The sequence below is a fragment of the Mastigoproctus giganteus genome, chromosome 3 (genome assembly GCF_048544385.1).
Source record: "Mastigoproctus giganteus isolate SK-2022 chromosome 3, ASM4854438v1, whole genome shotgun sequence".
NCBI lineage: Eukaryota > Metazoa > Arthropoda > Arachnida > Uropygi > Thelyphonidae > Mastigoproctus > Mastigoproctus giganteus.
In genome coordinates this window covers 227,828,064-227,848,471 of record NC_143577.1, presented here as the reverse complement: position 1 = coordinate 227,848,471, position 20,408 = coordinate 227,828,064, and the positions used below count along the sequence as shown (strand labels likewise).

The 20,408-nt window shown below is 36.8% G+C and overlaps 1 protein-coding gene across 1 annotated transcript in view; it reads right to left on the bottom strand.

Annotated features, from left to right (window-relative positions):
* LOC150088808 (E3 ubiquitin-protein ligase RNF115-like) overlaps positions 1-20,408 on the bottom strand; it is a 166,114-nt gene that overhangs the window by 91,254 nt on the left and 54,452 nt on the right. Inside the window, exons 3-4 of the mRNA XM_090370911.1 lie at positions 17,374-17,419; positions 1,233-1,456 (exon numbers count right to left, since the gene is read on the bottom strand). Of these exons, the coding sequence (XP_090227037.1) occupies positions 1,233-1,456; positions 17,374-17,419 (270 nt within the window). The remainder of the gene's footprint in view (positions 1-1,232; positions 1,457-17,373; positions 17,420-20,408) is intronic.

The following is a 20,408-nucleotide window of genomic DNA, read 5'->3' as shown; positions in this document are numbered from 1 at the left end:
ACATTTGCTTGAGCGTGTACAGAGAAGGGCAACAAGATTGATGAGGGGAATGAAGGAATCCTCTTTACCAAGAGAGGCTTAAGTTCTGCAAATTGCAGTGGCTGGAGACTAGGCACCTGCGTGGTGATCTGATTGAGGCGTATAAGGCCTTGAAAGGGTTGAGCACGCTAAATTCTGATGGGATCCTTCCACTTGTTCAGATTACGAACCTAAGGGGGCATAAATTCAAATTAAGAAAAGACATGTAGAATAGATGTGCGGAAATTTGCCTTTAGCCAGTGGGTGGTTAATTGCTGGAACAAACTTCCATCTGTCGTTGTGGAAGTTGATAGGTTAAATAAATTTAAGGAGGAACTGGACAGGCATTTGGAGGGAATGGTGTGATTTTTTTTTTTTGGCTGATGCTGCATAAGCTCATACACTTGCTTTCTTGCATCACATGCCACTACTACTATTCATATATGTTAATTGTTGTTGTTATTTGGTTTTCAGGAGCATTAGCAACTAAGGCCATATTGCTCCGGGGATATGCGGTGATCATTTCCTGACCTTTCCGCATCCTCCGTATTTGGTGGTCACGGGCTCGAACCCCGGTCTGATCAAGAAGCGTGTGCTACGCACTGCTGCTCCTGCCCACTTGGCTACGGAGGCGCCCATATATGCTAAGTAGAATTTAGAAGATCAATTGAAGATTGTTATTGCAAACATTATTTTAACAAAAGTGCCTGGCAATTGACTTACTGAATTCTGCACAATAGGTTATAAAAGGTGACTTATCTGACGTTCCAAGTGAAGAATTTTTTTTCTTTGTTTGTCTATTTCAATGGCTCTAACACATACTACTACTACATTCATTTGTCACAACTGTCATCTTATAATTTCACCTTCAACTGTCAAATTTTTAAATTTTCACTGCTTCAAGTGCTTATAACTATGCCTAAATTTCTTCCTAGTTATGCCACTCCCATTTTCAGTCTGTCCAATCACTGGTGACTTATGTACTGAACTAAACTAACTAGTTTTCCACAGTTTTCTTAACATGGGAATTTTGAAATGTTGTACACATGCATATATACAGTGGAAATTTAATGGAAGTTCTTATTAAATAAATAATTTTAAAAAAATTATGGAAATGTCCAAACACAAAAGATGCATTAAAAGCTAATAGTGATTAGATCTTATTCAGGAATTATACAGTATAGATAGTATTAGTTAAAAAAAAAAAATCGTACGCAGTGGGTCTTTCACTACGATAAAATAATCTATTAAATGGGCCTCTATAACGTTGTGGCATTCCAGTAATTTGAATAACATCATCCTCATTGTTTGTTGAAGGATTTTCTTCTTGGCCTGTCTGTTCCAAAGGCTCTAACATGCGTTGTGTCTGTCTTTGTCGATACCTTTGTCGCCGCTGCCGCCTTCTAGTTTCAGCTTCATCTAACCCACCTAGGTGTGACTAAAAGGAAATAATAAATAAATAAATAACTGGAAAATTTTGTAATTCTAAGAAGAGAATATATACTTAGTCAACAGGTAGTGAAAAGATAACTATTTTTTGTCAATACGAAATTCATATGTAGTCCAAATGTCATTTAACCAGACTGGAGAATATTTTTGGGCAGTATTTTCTATTCCATTATTTTTCCTTTTGGCAAAGAAAGACATTTCACAATGAAATATTCTGAAATGCCCATGGGAAGAGTGAGGAAAAACTGTGACAGGCATACTCATCGCACTCACAAGGAATGTCTTTTTTTTTCCTTTTTTTTTTTAGTGCATCTACTACTTTGGTCATGGTGTACCAGTTCATATGATATCCTATTTCATAGTTTTTATTTCGTATTTTGCAGTAAAAATGTGTGTTTGCCAACTAATTTTCATGTAAGCTAAAAAAGCAAGAACAGCTCATGTGGGAACTTACTCCCTTCACCTGATACTGACTAATTAGAATCCATACTAAAACTGAAATTCCTCTAGTGTGCAATGGGAAGAATGACAAAACATTAAGGATCCCTTAGGTCAGTGTCGTGCTAATAATGTGAAGGCCGTAAGTTCAATTCCCAAAGGAGTCAACCCTTACTTTTGGTTAGGCTGTATCTTGAATAACACATACTGGTCTGGAAACCTTATTTTAGGAAAGATGTAGATCTGCTGAAAAGGGTGCAGAGAAGGGCAACAGATTGGTGAAGGGGACAAAAGGGTAGTCTTACCAAAAAAGGCTTCATTACTGCAAAGTGCAGCATCTGGAAAATCAGGATCTCAATTAGATTGCCTCACAGGTGATCTGATTGAGGTGTTTAAGGCTTTGAACAGATTGAGCAAGCTCAACGCTGATGGCATTCTTCCTCTTGCTCAGCCTATACACATGAGAGAGCATAAATGCAAACTGGGGAAGAATGGTTGCAGGATAGATGTGTGAAAGTTGGCTTCAGCCAGCAGGTGGTTGATGGCCGGAACAAACTTCCATCTGTTGCAGAAGTGCAAATAAGTGAAGTTTAAATAAAATTCAAGTAAGAAATAGAGACAAATTAAACCATTCTGCATGGTTTAATAGTTGTTTTTAACTCTTTTTAACCCTTTTTTTTAGAAAAGTTATTCATTTTTTTTCTGTCATGTACCTTTTTTCTTTACGTATCACTTAAGTTGATATATAAAAGTTGATGTCACGAGTTGTATTATTGAATGCATTAAGTTAGGAGTAAATGCTGGGAATTTGTAAACTAAATTTTCACATGTTGGCAACACTGCCTTCAGTCATTTGTTTTTTGACCTTGAGAGCTCCATGCAGCAGTGTTCATCAGTATGAGCTTAGTTTATTTTTGAGGTTATCATGTCAAACTTGTGCTGAAAAGCAAGTAAAATGTCTTCACACAAGTGGTTGAACAATCCAAACTTATTTTGTTATATTTGTGGAAGTTACGTAGTCCTCAAGCAAAGACAAGATATTACAGAATTTGTAAAAAAATGTGTACTGTGCTTATTTTGGAGTGAAACTGTGACCAAGATAAAAAATATGCTCCACAAAGTTTACCGAACCTGTGTTGAAGCATTGAGATTGTGGAAAAATGGAAAAAAGAAGGCTATGCCATTTGCAATTCCCATGATTTGGCAGGTGGCTACAAACCACTGTGATAACTGTTACCTTTGCTTAGTTAATGTAGAGGGATACAAGGCAAAGACTAAGAAAGGCATTGTGTATCCTAATATTCAATCTGCCGTTAGACTAGTCCCACATGGAAATCTTTTTTGCCGATTCCATGCCTTCCACTAATATTGGAGAATATAGCTAAAAACTAAATTTGTACTAAATTGATCACTCAAGAGAAGCTAAAACAAGGTATTTTTGTTGAACTTCAAATCTGCAAACTAATGAAGGACAGATTTTGAGGGAATTAAGAATAAAAGAAAAAAACAGGCATGGATTAGCTTCATGTCTACTGGTGAAAACTTCTTAGGGAAAAAAGATCCAGACTACAAGCATATAGTTGAAAATATGTTGGCAAACCTCAATAAGGTAGGCTGCAACATGAGTGTCAAGGTACATGTTTTACACTCCCACATCAACTACTTCCCGGAAAAGCTAGGAAGTGCTAGTGAAGAACAGGGGGAGAGGTTTCACCAGGACATTAGGGACATGGATATGAGGTACCAGGGATTTGATTTGATTTTTATGGCACAAAAGGCAGGCCATGATGAGTACCAGTGAAGGTGGAATGTTAACATGATGGGTGACTATTGTTGGATGCTGAAGAGGGCCTGTAACGTAAAACAATCTCCAATAAAATCAAAGAAATTAAAATTTTACCCATCGCAGATCAGTTTTTAAAATGAAAGGTGAGTATTTAGTGGGCTTTTTTACCATATTGCACTTTTTAATAGTGTTTCCAACATGTATTTAAATATAAGTGTCTGGTAAAAGTAGCATTTTGTTATAATTTCAGTGCACAGATTCTGCCAAAATTATTAAAATTTGTGAAAATTCAAAATTCCTTTCGTGATTTTTGTAGAAACCTGACGTGATGAACACAAATGGAAGTTATGTTTGAACTCAGTACTAGAAAATGATTCAGAAATATTCTTTTCTCAGAAAACATCAGTGAATTTTTTTCAAAATGCAGAGTTGTGTTATTGGCAAAAATGGACAGGTAATGTGGGATTCTTTTTTTTATTTGGGTGATGCTTTATAAAGCTTGCTTTCTTACATAATTTGCCACTACTAATACTAATACGTAACGAGACCATACTTCTCATGCCCAGTCAACTGGCTAAAACAAAGAAAGCTAGTAAAAGAGAAGCTGAATTAATTAATTCTCCAGTTGAATTAAAGGCTAAATGCTTAACTTTTTTTGTGGATAATATTAAAAAACTTAATACGAAATCCCAAAGATGTAATAAAAATGTTCCTAAGTTAGAAAGTTAATGCTTTTATAAAATAAAATATAAAAATTATAAATCAGCTTGAAACATGAATAAGCTCTGCATTCAAATACTAATGGCATGAATGAATGAACTTCAAATACTAACATGAATAGTCAAACTAATAGAGTTTGTTATTTGGTTTTTAGGAGCATTAGCAACTAAGGCCATATTGCTCTGGGGATATGCGGTGTTCATTCCTGACCTTTCTGCATCATCCGTATTTGGGGGTCACGGGCTTGAACCACGGTCTAATCAAGAAGTGTGTGCTACGCACTGCTGCTCCTGCCCACTTGGCTACGGAGGCGCCGTCAAACTAATAGAACAAACTTATCTGTGAAAAGATCTAAACCTACCAAACACTTCCTCGTTCATTTCACAAATCTACATATATGTGGTCTCAGTTCTTCCAATGTCAATGATGTCCTTTTCCACTTACAGTCTGCCAAGCCCCACTTACTTTTTCTGACAGAATCTCAATTATTGGTTAATTCAACCACTGTTTATCTCAATTGTCCTAATTAATTTCTGTACAATTCCTTTCGCATCAAAGGTGGTATTTGGGCACATGTCTGATCTGATATTCACTGTCAGAGACTTAGTAATTTGGAATCTTCACTTTTCAATCTTCTCTGGCTTAAAATCTCTCTACCCCATTCTGCCAAATTTATCTGTTACCTCTATTTTTCTCCCAACTCCACTAATCACTTGGAACTCATTTTGACTTCCTCTCTTTGAAACTTAACTTTCTCCAGTCCAACTGTCCCAACAGTGAGATAATTTTCCTTGGTGACTTTAATGTTCACATTTCCAGCTGGCTTCAGTTTTCTAGTCACATGGACCCAGCTGGTCAAGATGTTGAGGCTTTTGCAATTACTAATGACTTCACACAAATTCTTCATATATCTACCAGAATACCCAGACAATCACACAGCTAACAGTCTTGATCTTTTTCTCACAAACAACCCTTCTAAGTATATGGCTGAGGCGAGTGGTCCTCTATGCATCTTAGATAACAACTTGGTGATGGTCTTTTCTCCAATACAGCCTTTCTCTCAAGGCCATTCTCAACCTCACGTTGTTTGGCATTACAGGAATGCAAAATGGGATGATCTGTGAGATTTCTTTTCCTTGGTTGGTCAGATTATTGTTTAAAATTTTCTGGTGTCAATGTTTGCTCATATTGTGTCAGTGAAATCCTTTATTCCATATACCACCTTAAAATCTTGTCCTTTATCTAAAAACCTTGGTTTTTCCATTTTTCCAATAAATGTGCTAAGGCTGTTCAAGATAAGAAGGTTGCATATTGCAATTGGCTTGCATCCAAATCTCCAGGTTCATTTACAGTACAGTTGTAAAACAATTATTAACAATATTATAACAATTAACAATAATTGTAAAGTAATTATTATGACATTTCAGATTTCTTGACAGCATCACATATCTCTATTAGAGATAACCTTGATTTCTAACCTCTCCTGGTCATTTGTCAAAGTCTCTCATCATTTGCCACCTGGGCTCCCGACCATATTAAACTGACACGTTGTTGTGACTGTATCTGGATCATTTACGGTTAGTATTTTGTCAATTACACAACAATCTACTTTGATTAATAACATAAATTATAGAAAGAATGACTGTTACTAACCAGCTGGGGTGCCACTGGCTCGGTACCAACCAGCCAGCGGCACTCAGCACAACACAGCTGGTACCTCTGACTAATCACATAATTGGTACATCTTTTGAGGATATCTATTGCTTTTAGATATCCTGTCCACAGATGTATGTATGTGTGTGTGTGTGTGTGTGTGTGTGTGTGTGCCAAAGGACTTTTTTTCCACCAGCAGTTGGCACACTTCAGAAGCTGATTCTTCTTCGTACATTCCTTGAAAGAATGACCATGTCTGGCACAATGGCAACAGAACACGTCTGCCTGTCAGTATCTCGCATTATGGCCATAGGCCATACTTTGGTAGCATTGTGTTGGCATCGAGAGGTCCCACACTCGGTGCGAGCCCCAGTCTATAAATACTCTGTTTTGGGCCACCAGGAATCTACCGATGGCACCAGAAACCTCTAAAACAAAATTAAGGACAGAAGAACCTCTGGCCTTATTTCTAGTTACTACAGTGATTTCTGAGAGCATCTGCTGCAGGGTATCCCAATGTCTATGAAATTTCTTTCCCACAGTTCATTCATAAAATGTTCCTTGGTGACATCTCTGTTCAGACCAAACACTACAAGCTTGGGGTGTCTCCTGAGAGTCCTTTCCACCTCCAGGCCCAATTCTTTTACTTGTCAGCATTCGGAGATCTTCACTATGTCCTGTTCAGTTGCCGCTTCCATGGCAACTGATCAATCATGAATCAGTCTCGCTGCCACAATCTTGATGTGAGGGAGAATAGGACCAATGTTCTCCACCAATTCAGCCTTTACCTGGTTGCTATCAGCAATCTCTCAGATTTTGTCTTTATGATGATAGTTTTGGTCATAAACCATCCCTCATCTAGAGGTCTGGTCACTTCTGCATAGGTTTTGACTTGTGGAAGTCACCCTTCAAGTACTGTTTCTAATTTTGCTTTCAAAGTTTTGTTCTCCAGATTCACCTTCTGAACAAACTTCTCCATATGATCCCAATAGTACAAGACCTTATCTACTGCATTATTGGTGAAAGCAAATTTTGGATCTGTTATTGTCTCCCTAAGTCTTTGTCTGAAGCCATTTAGACCCTCAAAGCCTGTCTGGCTGATCTCTACACGACCTTGGCGCCTCTGTAGCCAGGTGGGAAGGAGCAGCAGTGCGTAGCACACGCTTCTTGATTAGACCGGGGTTCGAGCCTGTCACCACCAAATACGGAGGATGCGGAAAGGTCAGGGAATGACCACCACATATCCTGGAGTAATATGGCCTTAGTTGCTAATGCTCCTAAAAAAAAAAACCAAATAACAAAATAACTCTACACGACCCAATTCTTCAACCAACTCAGCTGACAGATCGACTTGATGTAAGTCACTTAGCGAGGGTTCAGTCTCAGAATTCTCTTCTACTTGAATTGCCACACCAGGCTTGGTGGCTTCAGAGGTCCTGGAATTCACCCCAGCACCTCGGATTTTCCATGGTGCCCATTTCAGGACCACTAGTTTCTTTGGAGATCACTCTTCAAGCTCCTCCTCAGAAGTCTCTGAAACCGCAACTCGAGGTGCAGCAGTCTTCTTTCTTCTTCTTGACATTTATCTTGACTTATAAGTTCCGCTACCTATTGATGGTACAACACTCTGGAGCAGATACAATCGCGGCAAATAGAGACCTGGACAAGATCAATATAAGTCACGGAATTTCAAAAACAGAAATCAAAACTAGCTCACTCTGCCTGGACATTTTTTTTTTTTTTGAGGGAGACTTAAGTTGCACAGGCTTGAGTACAGAGGCAACAGTTAAGGTCAGTGGAGACTTTCTGTTCTTCCCTAAAGCATTCTACTGAAAAGAAAAGGCATTGCATAGTTTCTTATACCAATAAGATTTGGAAATTGATGGGATATGGGTCACCTTGGAGGCAGCACATGTAGCAAAGCAACCATTTCTAGAGCAAAGGAAATGCAAGGTCAACAGGGCAAGAAGAAAGTATTTGCCAAGGGAAAATATTAAGAAGTTCAAGAGCTGCTGGAATATTTATGTGAAAAGCAGAGCTTTTTACAGAAAGAAGATATGTTATTCTTGGCTTGAGATAAGAAGGAGCTCAATAATTTTTTATATAGGTAAGTTTAACTCATGTTTGAATAGCAATGCTTAATAATTTGAATAGCAAAGGTAAGTTTAAATAAATGGGAAGGTGATTAGTGACAAAAAAGGATTCCCAGTTAAAGAAGAAGTTAGTAATATTCATGAATAACAGATCAAGAGTGTGGTCAAGTCTGGTAGGAAAGTCAACTACTTGGAATAAATAAGAGCATTAAAATATTGAAGCACTTTTTTAGCATTAGCAGATGCATATGATGCAAGAAAGTTCAATTTGAATTTATGTCCCTGAGGGGACATAAATTCAAACTGAGCAAAGACAGTTGCAGAATAGATGTGCTGAAATTTGCCTTTAGCATCAGCCAAAAAAAAAAAAAAAAAAAAATCCCATTTCACCCATCCATTCGCTCCAAATGTTTGTCTAGTTCTGCCTTGAATTTATTTAAGCTGTCAACTTCTACAGTGACAGATGGAGGTTTGTTCCAGTAATCAACCACCCGTTGGCTAATGGCAAATTTCAGCACATCAATTCTACAACTGTCTTTGCTCAATTTGAATTTATGTCTCCTCAGGCGATTAATCTTGGCAAGACGAAGAATCCCATCAATATTGAGCTTGCTCAAACCATTCAAGGCCTTATACACCTCAATCAGATCACTTCACAGGTCCTAGTATCCAGACACTGCAATTTGCAAAACTTGAGCCTTTCTTCATAAGAGAAACCCCTTGTTTCATTCAATAATCTTGTTGCCCCTTCTCTGTACTCGTTCCAGCAGCTCTATATCCTTCCTAAAATGAGGCCTCCAGACTGTATACAGTACTCAAGGTGTGGCCTGACCACTGCCTTATACAAGGGGATAATCATCTTCTTATTCCTGCTAGAAAAATTCCTGTATATCATCGACCAGACACCGTGAGCTACTCTTGCAAAATGTCTGCACTGCTCAGAAAACTTCATATCTGACTGCACAATTATCCCAGGTCCTTTTCATTCTCTACCACCCTGAGTGTAGTACCACACAGTAGATACATTACTCTGGGGTTACTACTACCCATATGCAGTAATTTACATTTATCAATGTCAAACTTCAGTTGCCACCTCTCAGCCCAATCTGCTCAACTTTTCCAGATCCTGTTGCAGTAGCATACTATCATTACTGTCATTAACAACCCTGCCAACCTTCATATAGTCTGCAAACTTAGACACTAAGCCTAATATACCTTCATCAATATCATTAATAAATACAGAAAACAACAATGTACCCAACACTGAACCCTGGGGGACTCCGCTAATAACATTAGTCCATGAAGGGCAGTGTCCGTTGATTACCACTCTGTCTTCTCCCACTCAACCATCCCTTTATCCATAGCAGCAACTTGCCCTTAATGCCATACTGCTCCAATTTGTACAGCAGTCTTCCATGTGCAACAGCATCAAAAGCCTTCCTAAGATTTGAGTATATGATATCAAAATTATTCTTTGCATCCAGTTCCTTTGTGACCACATCATAGTATCCAATCAAATTGGTCAGACAGGACTTTCCCTTAAACCCATGCTGTGTCCGAACTATAACTGAAGTTTTGTCTAGATGATCCTGCAGTGCTTCTTTAACCAGTACCTCCATTAATTTCCCTGGAACAGAAGTTAAACTAACAGGTCTGTAATTACTTGTGTTCCCCTTTGATCCTCCTCTGTGAACTGGGGTCATATTTGCACATCTCCAGTCCATGGGTACCTTCCCTGAGTCCAAGGAAGCTTTTATAATTATGGCTAAGGGTTTGCTTACATCCTTTGCTGCCTCCTTTAATAAACTGGATAGATCCCATCCACCCCAGGTGCCTTTCTTATGTTTATTTTCAACAATTTCTGATCCACTTCTGAATGTAATTCCTCATAGAAAATATCAAGCTTAATGTCCAAGTTTGCAGACGATACAAAGGTAGGCAGGGTTGTCAAGGACACTACTGACACTATGCTGCTGCAACAGGATCTGGAAAGGTTGAGCAGATGGGCTGAGAGGTGGCAAATGAAGTTTAACATTGACAAATGTAAAGTACTACACATGGGAAACAGCAACCCCAGAGCAACGTATCAACTCTGTGGTACTACACTGACAGTGGTAGAGAATGAAAGGGACCTGGGGATGGTTGTGCAGGCAGATATGAAGTTCTCTGAGCAGTGCAGATGGGCTGCAAGAGTAGCTCATGGTGTATTGTCAATGATATATAGGAATTTCTCTAGCAGGGATAAGGAGGTAATTATTCCCTTGTATAAGGCAATGGTCAGGCCACACCTAGAGTACTGTATACAGGTCTGGAGGCCTCATTTCAAGAAGGATGTAGAGCTGCTGGAACGAGTACAGAGAAGGGCAACAAGATTAGTGAATGGAACAAAGGGTTGCTCTTACGAAGAAAGGCTTAAGTTTTGCAAATTACAGTGTCTGGAGACTAGGCACCAGTGAGGTGATCTGATAGAGGTGTATAAAGCCTTGAATGGTATGAGCATGCTCAATGCTGATGGGATTCTTCCTCTCGCTCAGAATAATCACCTGAGAGGGCATAAATTGAAATTGAGGAAAGACAGATGTAGGATAGACGTGCAGAAATTTGCCTTTAGCCAGCGGGTGGTTGGTTGGTGGAACAGACTTCCATCCCTTGTCGTGGAAGTTGATAGCCTAAATAAGTTTAAGGCTCAGCTGGATAGGTATTTCAAACGAACAGAGGGGTGAAGTGGAAGTGATTTTTTTTTTTTTTTTTGGGTGATGCTGCATAAGCTTGCTTTCTTGCATCATATGCCTCTACTAATGCTAATACTAATGCTAATGAAAGAAAGATTAAAAGTACTGAAAATAACAGTACTAATGTTTAAATTAAGATGTTGAATAAGCCGAACAATAAAATCTATAAAGACCTGTTCTGAGCTAGGGAGAACATATATTAACAACATTTAAGCCAAAAAGCCCAAGGGCTTAAAAAAAAAATGGGGAAGAGCATAAAAATTGACATAACGTTCCCTTTTATTAATACCATTAACTGTCCTGTTATTCACATAAAATTTATATTTATAACCAACATTACTTCAAAAAAGATCCAAAGTGCCCTCACTAAGCCAAGTTTTAGTAAGGTGGCAGAGATATGGAAGTTAGAGGAAAAATGAAGAGTTTCAATATCTGACAGTTTAGTCTTAAAGATATGGATATTCTGACCAAAGAAGTACAGGTTGAGGAAGTCACTGCAATCAAACACAATATTAGCAACAGGAGCAGTTCTACAATATCCAAATGGTCAATGTAAAGGTTGGAGGTAGATGGTCCCAATCAACAAAACATGGTAAGTATTGAGAAAAAGACTAGAGTCAGATATACATGGGAGGAGTCCTTAAAGTACTGTTAAAGGAAGGCAGCAGGTAATTTCCTACTCCTTCTGAAGTCTACTCTTGTGTAATTAAAGGGTTTTTCTTTGCAGGAATGTTAAAGAGGTGTGGACAGCAATGGTATCCAGTGACGGAAGATCTTTGTTGGCAATCTGACAATCAAGCAAAAACTGTCTTGCATACAATAACATTGTGAAGAGGCAGAGAAAACAAATCACGTAGTTGAAATGTAACCAACCAAAGTGTAATACTGTAGAGCTGGGAATATGACAACACATTACATATAAAATTCACAAAAAATATGAGCTCACAAACACAAGGTTCCTGACGGGTAACCAGCAGTGTTGAGAAAGTCAAAACTGTGAAGCTGTGACTGCAGAAACATTTATTGTTTTGTTTCATTTCATTTCCTCTTCAATTCTACCAATGTTAACTTCTTCCTGTTTGTGAATGACATCCTAAAAACAAATTGATCAGTGTTCTACTGACTTCCTTGGATAAACTGTTCTCCAGCAATCTTCAATTGTGTCACTGATGATTACTGTTAAATTCTGAAGAAACAGAGTATCAGATATAAATAATTGGCTGAACTAGAAGTACACTTATCTCATTAACAGAGATTAAAATAGGGGAAAATAATAATTATTTCCCATGTTCTGCTTGGTTATTGAGTTCTTAGATATAATGTTGGAGTCTATTTACACTTTAATAGTTACCACACTTTCTTTTATAAAAGATCTGTCTTGTTCAGTCAAATCCTTAATGCCTTTCAATTTTTGTATTAAGAGAGAACAAATGAACAATGAATTATCATTACTGACCAACAGGTTTTCAAATAACAATTATCTCCATCAATTATGTATTACAATTACCAAAGAACTCCAAAAATTCTAGTCCCAATTTTTCTCATAAACACTCAATTTTAAATAATATATCTACTTAAGATTTATTCCTTGCTGGTCTCTAGCATTCAAACATATCTTTAATAACACTGATACACATGTGTTCTTTTTAGTATACAAATTATTCAATCTTTAACACTTAAACATTGAATACCCCTGAAATATAATAGTAACAACAAGGCCATTTATCCAATTCCTTGCTGTCTTTTAATTTCTAAAGGCTTTACAGACCTATAAAGGTATATTTATCCAAAATGCATTGGAGCTAATGAACCCACTGCCAATATTATCTCTGAGAAACATCCTCCTGTTAATTTTCCAAAAAGAAATTATTTATATTCAAAGCCAATTAACAAGTTTGCTGCCAGAATGCAACTTTGCATTCATTCAATTGTGGCCAATAAATGGGCACTGTAAAAGGAAAGGCATATGAAATGAATAACTGTTTGATAGTGGCACATTGATGAACCATGGGCTATTTGCATTATGGCTGGGATTTTGCTTAGTGTAGATTGCACTGTGTAGAGCAGCATTTCTCAAACTGTGTTCTGTGAGATGTAAACAAGTGTTCCGCAAAAATATCGTAATTAATAATTAAAAATATATATATATAAATAAATTTTGCATATTTTTTAGTGTACACCACTTTTGTATCATTATAATATTTAGCATAATTTTTTTTCAGTTATTAATATACTGGCAGAGACTAATAATCAAATAGACTGCAGAACACTATTTTTGTGGGCTTTGCATAGAGAAGTATGTGTAGAGGTAATGACACCTATGAAAAAAGTAGCAATGTGGTGATCCAGAATGCCATTCGTATATGATTTAGCCTGGAGTACACGGGTTGAAGAAGTGGACGAAGCGAACCGATATCATAACTAAAGGTGGTAGATGACTTTCATCAACCAGTGAAATACCACCACTTTGCTTATTGGAGGCTTGAAGTGGTGAAACCCATGTTTAGTCTCTAGAGCAAAGTTTCCGGCATCCCCCTTCCCCCCATACTTCCCTTCAACCCATGCACGGTACTAAGTACTATAGGTTTTGATACCTTTCGTGTTTGGGGTTTTCATAAAAAAAAATAAAATAAAATAAATAAATAAATAAATTTTTTTGATAATTTTAAGTATTTAAAGTATTTCGAAATATTATTATTAAAATATGTGACCAGAGATCTGTGGTTGTAAAAAGGAACTTTAAAACGAGAAGCAAAGTACTTCTAGTAGTGCAACTGTGGCCTTTGAAAACGAAAACAATATTGTCACACTTCAAAGTGAGGATGAAAAATTGCAGCCTTTCGTTCCCCAAAAATCCGAAGTTAAAAAACAGGAACCAACTAATAAAAGACCAAAATGAAAGTATAATGATAGTTATTTGAATTTCGGCTTTACATGTGTTGGAAATAAAGATGCTCCTGATGCACAGTGCATCATATATAATAAAATATTAGCAACAGTTCTTCGGCTCCCGCTAAACTTGTGTTTCGTAAGTGTTCCGTGAATATGTCGTGAGATGAAAAGTGTTCCATGACTAAAAAAGTTTGGGAAATGCTGGTGTAGAGAGTGCTATAAAAGCTGTATACAGTAATACCCCGACTTACGCTACCCCGATTTACGCGAACTCGGAGTTACGCGGTTCTTGATTTTTTTCGTTTGGCAACGCTGCCGCCCACTATCTTCAAGGTCGTTTTTCATATGTTATCGATATACGGTGCGACGGCGGAGAATGAGAGCGAAAGATGAACAAAATTCAACTTTGCTGCTTTTATGTTTTTTATATCAGTGAAGGGGAAACACATTTCACCATAATAACGTAAAAAGCAACACAATTCCAGCTATTGGTATAATCGCAAATGCAATTAGATCGAGTTTACTACCAGTTTATAACAGATTTCACTAGCAGAAACGCAACTGGATTTTTATTGTTTTATGGTAGTAACCCCTAGAAATGTGAGGTGTTAATAGTGTATCTCTGCCTTTATGGTGTTGTTTATTCAGTTGCTACATGCGTGAAGCTTTGTTTATGCGTATCAAGCGTGCCTCCTCGTTTTGTAATTGTGCTTTATTCCCTAAAAATGAGTAAAATACTTAATTAAAAGGTGTGAAAAGGAAGCGTCCTGGTGAAGACACTGCAGATTCAGAGAGAAAAAGAAAAGCAATTATCGATAAACAGAGGCGGACTGGGTCAAAAATTCTTACCCGGGAAAATTTATAGTGGCGTCATACTATGGTTTATGGCCAAAATCACACTGGCCCACCGGGGTTTCCCTGGTAAGGCTTATGGCCAGTCCACCTCTGTCGATAGAGAAAAAATATGAAATTGTGAAACGCTTTGAGCGAAATGAAAGACCATGTGATATTGCACGTGCTACAGGCCTAAATGAAGCAACGGCGAAAAGCACATGACAACTGCAAACTTGACAGGTTGAAAATTGAAAAGGGCTCAATTGTAAAGGGCTTAAAAATTTTAGAAAACATAGACTCCAACGAAGAACGCGTTATAGCTACAAAGCAAGGAATAAAAAAATTATTAGCTTGCTACGAAGAAATTCTGCGTGAAAAAAAGAACGCGCTGTGTCGTCAGACGAATTTGTTAGATTTTATGAAGCCATCGACATCGAAATAACTTTTTTACGTAAGTCATTTGTTTTTTTAATACATATTTTGTATTAATATGTATAAAGAACTGCAATTTTATTAATATTTTTCTTCTAAACTAGTGTTTTTGTTAGTCCTTGGTCCCAATTAAGCAAAATTTATATGTATTTATATGCAAAGTTGTACCCCGACTTACGCGATTTTCGTCGGACCCACCTATCGCGTAACTTCGGGGTATTACTGTACTCGGTTTGCAGTTTAATATGTTCTTTGCTTATGTTGAAGTTATTTTATCTACTTTAGTATTTTTTTATTTGCTTATATTGAAGTTATTCTACTTTAGTATTTTCCACAATAAGAAAATGTAAAATTTTTTAAAGATTATGCTTGTTGAATTTTAATTCTTTAGTTTGTGAAAAACAAAACATCATCCTTTGTATGTGTCTACTGAAAAAATTGTGTAAAAAGTGTTTTCCTATAAAATTTTACCCTAAAGGGTTGTTATAATGGATCCACAGCTTGGGACATCAGATTGAAAAGGAACAGGAATGGACATTACATTGAAGCTGATAACATTGAATCAACTCTTTATAATATGTCATCTGATACAGAAATGGAATTCTATTCAAGTGGTGCAAATTTTGAATCTCATTCAAATGCATCTGTTGTGATGATTCTTCACAGATGAAATTCCTACCTAATAAGCACTACTAAAAAGCAGTACCTATTTGTTTTAGCACCTCAAGGCACACAGAAAGGATCCTCACAAATATAAGCAGCAGTAAACATGTTAATAAGCATGCCTAAATTACGGCTGTAAAACTGCCAATAATGACATTCACATATCACTAGTTTAGTGATCAGAAAAGCACTTCGGAAATAATTCTTAAACCAAATACCTGTTGCATTAATAATATCATATGGAGAAAGAAATATTTTCATAGTAGAGTCCAAAAATCTCCATATTTTAAAATCCAGGATGTTCCCAACTTGCAGACAGACTGTATTTCGAAAGTATTAGCAATATAATATCTAAATGATGCAAGGAAGTACAACTTTTCTGTATCTGCCATAAAAAAATAAAAAAAAAAACCTATCATTCATACCTTTCCTTTTGCCAAGAAATGCCTATCCAATTCTGCTTTGAACTTTACTGTCGACCTTAATTACTGTGACAGGTAATTAAATCCAATGATTTACAACATGCTACCTGAAAGTAAACTTCATGTGATCCAGCCTTCTATACTCCTCAACATTTTCTATTTGTGCACCCCCCTAGTTCTCTCTTTTGCCACTGAAACTTGTTCATTTCACTAATTCCCTGCAGGGCTTTATGTACCTCTATCAGGTCCATCCCCTCCACCCAAGTTTGCTCATAAGTCAGTTGTTCAGAACACATTTTCCCACAGAGCATAAAGCATCATTTTTACAGAAAGTGTGAAACAAATGTAAACTCTGGCTAAAAACTAAATTAATAAAATAAATCAATTGGGGATTTCCTCTAATTTGTATTGTAGTCTCTCTGGCAAATTCAACCTGTGCCTTTCTTTTACCAAATTATAAAGTGACCATACCAAAGCTCACAGAAACAGCACCCCCCTTTTTTGTTTTTATATCATTTCAACTTTACCCTCTACACTTATTATATGTGCTGCACCATAATAACAAAAAATAATATTTGGCTAAAACAGCCAATATTAAGAGTAAAATAATCTTAAATGGGTGGTGAATGGCAATGGTAGTTTTATCTCAGATCCATAAAAGTTTTTACTGCAGTCTAGCCACTCAGAAATAAACACACATTAATTTAAAATAGTGTTTTTTCCCCTCCATGACATGTTTGCATTGTTGTAAACCATGGCACAGGGAAGTTTTTATTTTACAGTAACACAAATGGTTATTTGAACCCATAGTGCTTTAGTACCTTTTATGGGTTGAGAAGACAAAAGATACCTGTTAAGACGAATTTAAATAAATTATAATTTTTAATGCATACAAAGGAAGGTTGTTCCAAAGAATAGAAGTAGAAAGGATGACTGTTGCTATGAAGTGATATGACTGATAATGGAGAACTGCATTTTATCAGGTCCCACAGTTTTTAGAAATGCATTAGGCTGACATAACACACATTCATAGCAAATTCACTAAAATGTTGAGCATTGTCTTTAGAATGTTGTACTTGTAAACAACATTAATACAACAGCTTTTATTCATTTGTATTTGCCCATGGGGGAGAAGAAAAATGAAATAAAATTTTTCGTCAATACATATTTTTAAATTTGTACTATAATAAAATTATAATTATTTAAATTATTAATAAATTAGAATGTGAAAACAAGCTTACCTGTAGAACCTGAAGAAAGGAGTCAACACCATCACCAAAGTCATCACTAAAAGAAAAATGAAGTGTTCAAGATGTAAAGCCAGAAAATATGAAAGTTTCAGAAGCACTGTAAAAAAACTAAGGAAAAATAATCAATTAAAAATATTGCTGAAAATGTAATTTACTACATTTATTTTGGTTTACATGATGCCAACTCTGTCATAAATACTGTCAAAAATCAATTTTTAAAATTAAAAATAGTTATCTAGTTAAATGTTTTGATCTTATAAAAAAAATTAAAAGAATAAATCAAGATGGATAGTAAACAATAAATGGCATTCCAGGACAAAAATTTCATTTATGGCTCAAAAAATATAGTATATTACAGGGGCACAGAATAAGTTTTTTTAAATAAGGATTTAAAAACTGGGTACCCTATTTTAGAAAATAATATAAGAAATAATTACATATATAATTTAATTCTAATTAATTACAGAGACAGATATATACGAGTTTAAAAATTCACTGTGACTACATACATATCAAATATTAAAGACAGCTAGATTTTTACTGCCACAGTTCACAACAGGCATTGCATTTTTTTTGGCAGCACATAGACTTGAACCAGCAACAATATTACTTGTGGCCATGCATGCTAACCGCTGGACTACACTGGCCCAATAAGGCTTTAAAAAGTGTATAGCTGTAGCAGGACAAAAGTGCCATAGACATTATACAGTTGCTCTGCTATGCTATTAAGTCATTCTTCTCAATAACACTGATCAACACAAAATTTTATGAAAACGAAAATACCCAATTTTGACTAATTTCATGCTACTGAACACGAAAATCACATTAGAATTTGTCGATTGGCTATTGTTTTTGAATTACAGTTAGGTTCTCATATTAGCGAGTTACTCTACATTATCAACTATGGTTCTCGGCAAAATGTATGGCAACACCACAGTTTCAGTACCACCACACTCTTATCGTGTGATTGGAAACTGTTGCCTTGCTCTGCATCATGTGATACGTTGTTTTCATCTCAAATGCGTCTTCAACTCTGTTGCAGTAATCCTCGATTACAGCTAGGTACTGGGTGATTTATTCTCAATTAACAGTTGTTCTCTGTGAGATTCCTACTTTTTGTGCAGAATTTGTGTTGTGTAAGATTAATATGCCCCATAATTGTGTGAATAGTCTGGATGACTTCTGTTACACATGTGGAGAAGCCATGTTAACTTCAAGAAAGCATCCCTTAACTCGAGCCATAAAAAACAGACCTACTTCTTGTACTTTGGGTGTAAAGTAGGCGACCAGGACAAGAACCAGGCTCGACACATATGTTGCACTATCTGTTCATCAAAACTCAATGTGTGGGTGATTCGAGAGGGACGTTTTACGCCTTTTGCAATGCCCATGATATGGATGGAGCCAACAAATCATGTCACAGACTTACTTCCGTATGATGCCTTCTATTAGAAAAGGGATGGCAATGAAGAAAAAGTGGAGAGTGACGTACCCAAATATACCATCTGCAATTCGTCCTGTGCCTCATGGTGAACTACAACCTATTCCTGAACCACTCAACCAGTTGAATCCAGGGGTGTGTGTGTGTGTGTGTGACTGGGGTGAGTTTCATCCCCAGTGGAATAAAATTCCCCAGGCTAAAAATAGTAATTTTTATTTTAATATTCGTTCAAAGACCTCAGACGTTGAAATTTTCTTCTTACTGTGCTCTTTAGGATCCATATTATCAGTTTATACAATGTTGTAATTATAAACACGAAAACAGTCTCAATAAATTTGTGTCAAATAAATTCAACACAAAATCCCACAGCAACTAAGTGTGGTACTCGTTAGGTGGTACACAGCAAAAATAAATTGCTAAAATTCAAAAGACACGAAATTTTAAAAATTATTACCACACGCTGACTGCCAAAAATGAGTTAACTCGTATTTGGTGATCTGGCCCAGGATGCCACCTACGAGTTAACTCGGACTGGTATGACTTGCCTTTCAGGTGCAGCTATGAGTATATTTGTAGCAAGTACGTGCAACTGATGGATAGTGAGCTTCTGGGATAAGAATGAAAAATCAACCACGGCATCAGAAAACAGAAAATTTATTCAAAAATACATAAAGAAAAGTGTATTACTAAACTCACAAATCACTCATGAAAATAATATTGTTAATTTATGATATTTCTTGACGAATTTTACACAAAGAGCAGGCTTTTCTTGGCACATTGGACAATAATAGCATGTTTTGCGGTGTTTTTTTATTTCTTGTACATACTCGACATGGATTAGTTGGGCATGTTTTTTTTTTTTTTTTCAGCTGGTGGTATAGTTTCTAAATAATGAATTTCACATTCAGACAATCTTCTTTGGAACATTTAGAATTTTTTTCTCCAAAGATTCAATGAATGTTCTTCTGAATTTTATAGATTTTATGGTGGAACCTGTAACTTGACAGAAAAGGATGTATGTGTTATGTATATACAGGGTGTCTCAAAAATATTCGTACAAATGTTTAGGGGAGATAGGTAACATCTAAAGGAATGTGAATCGCATAGGAACCCATAACCGGAAATGTCACCATAAGTTGGTACATGGCTCTGTTCATCAGTTCGCGAGAGGGAAAATTTCTGGTTTACTCATTCAAGCAGTAGTCGCCGCACAAAGAGCATGCATCGATACACGAACTGTGAGCTGGCAGACATGCACCTAGTGTATGGATTAGCGAGGGCAATGGACGAGCCGCTCAACGAATTTATGGAGAACGCCTCCCAGACAGATATGTACCGGACCACCGTTTGTTTGCACGTGTGCATCAAAATTTGTGCGATTATGGGTCATTTAGAGGTAATAGGAGTAGTGCGGGCAGACCAAGTTCGACGCGAACTCCTGCCATTGAAGAAAGTGTGTTGAATGCCGTCCAGAATAATCCTACTACCAGCACACGTGCCATTGCCTCTGCCTTAGGAGTGTCTCGTTGCAGTGTACAGCATGTCTGGCACGACGATTCCTTACACCCCTTTCATCTCCAAAGGG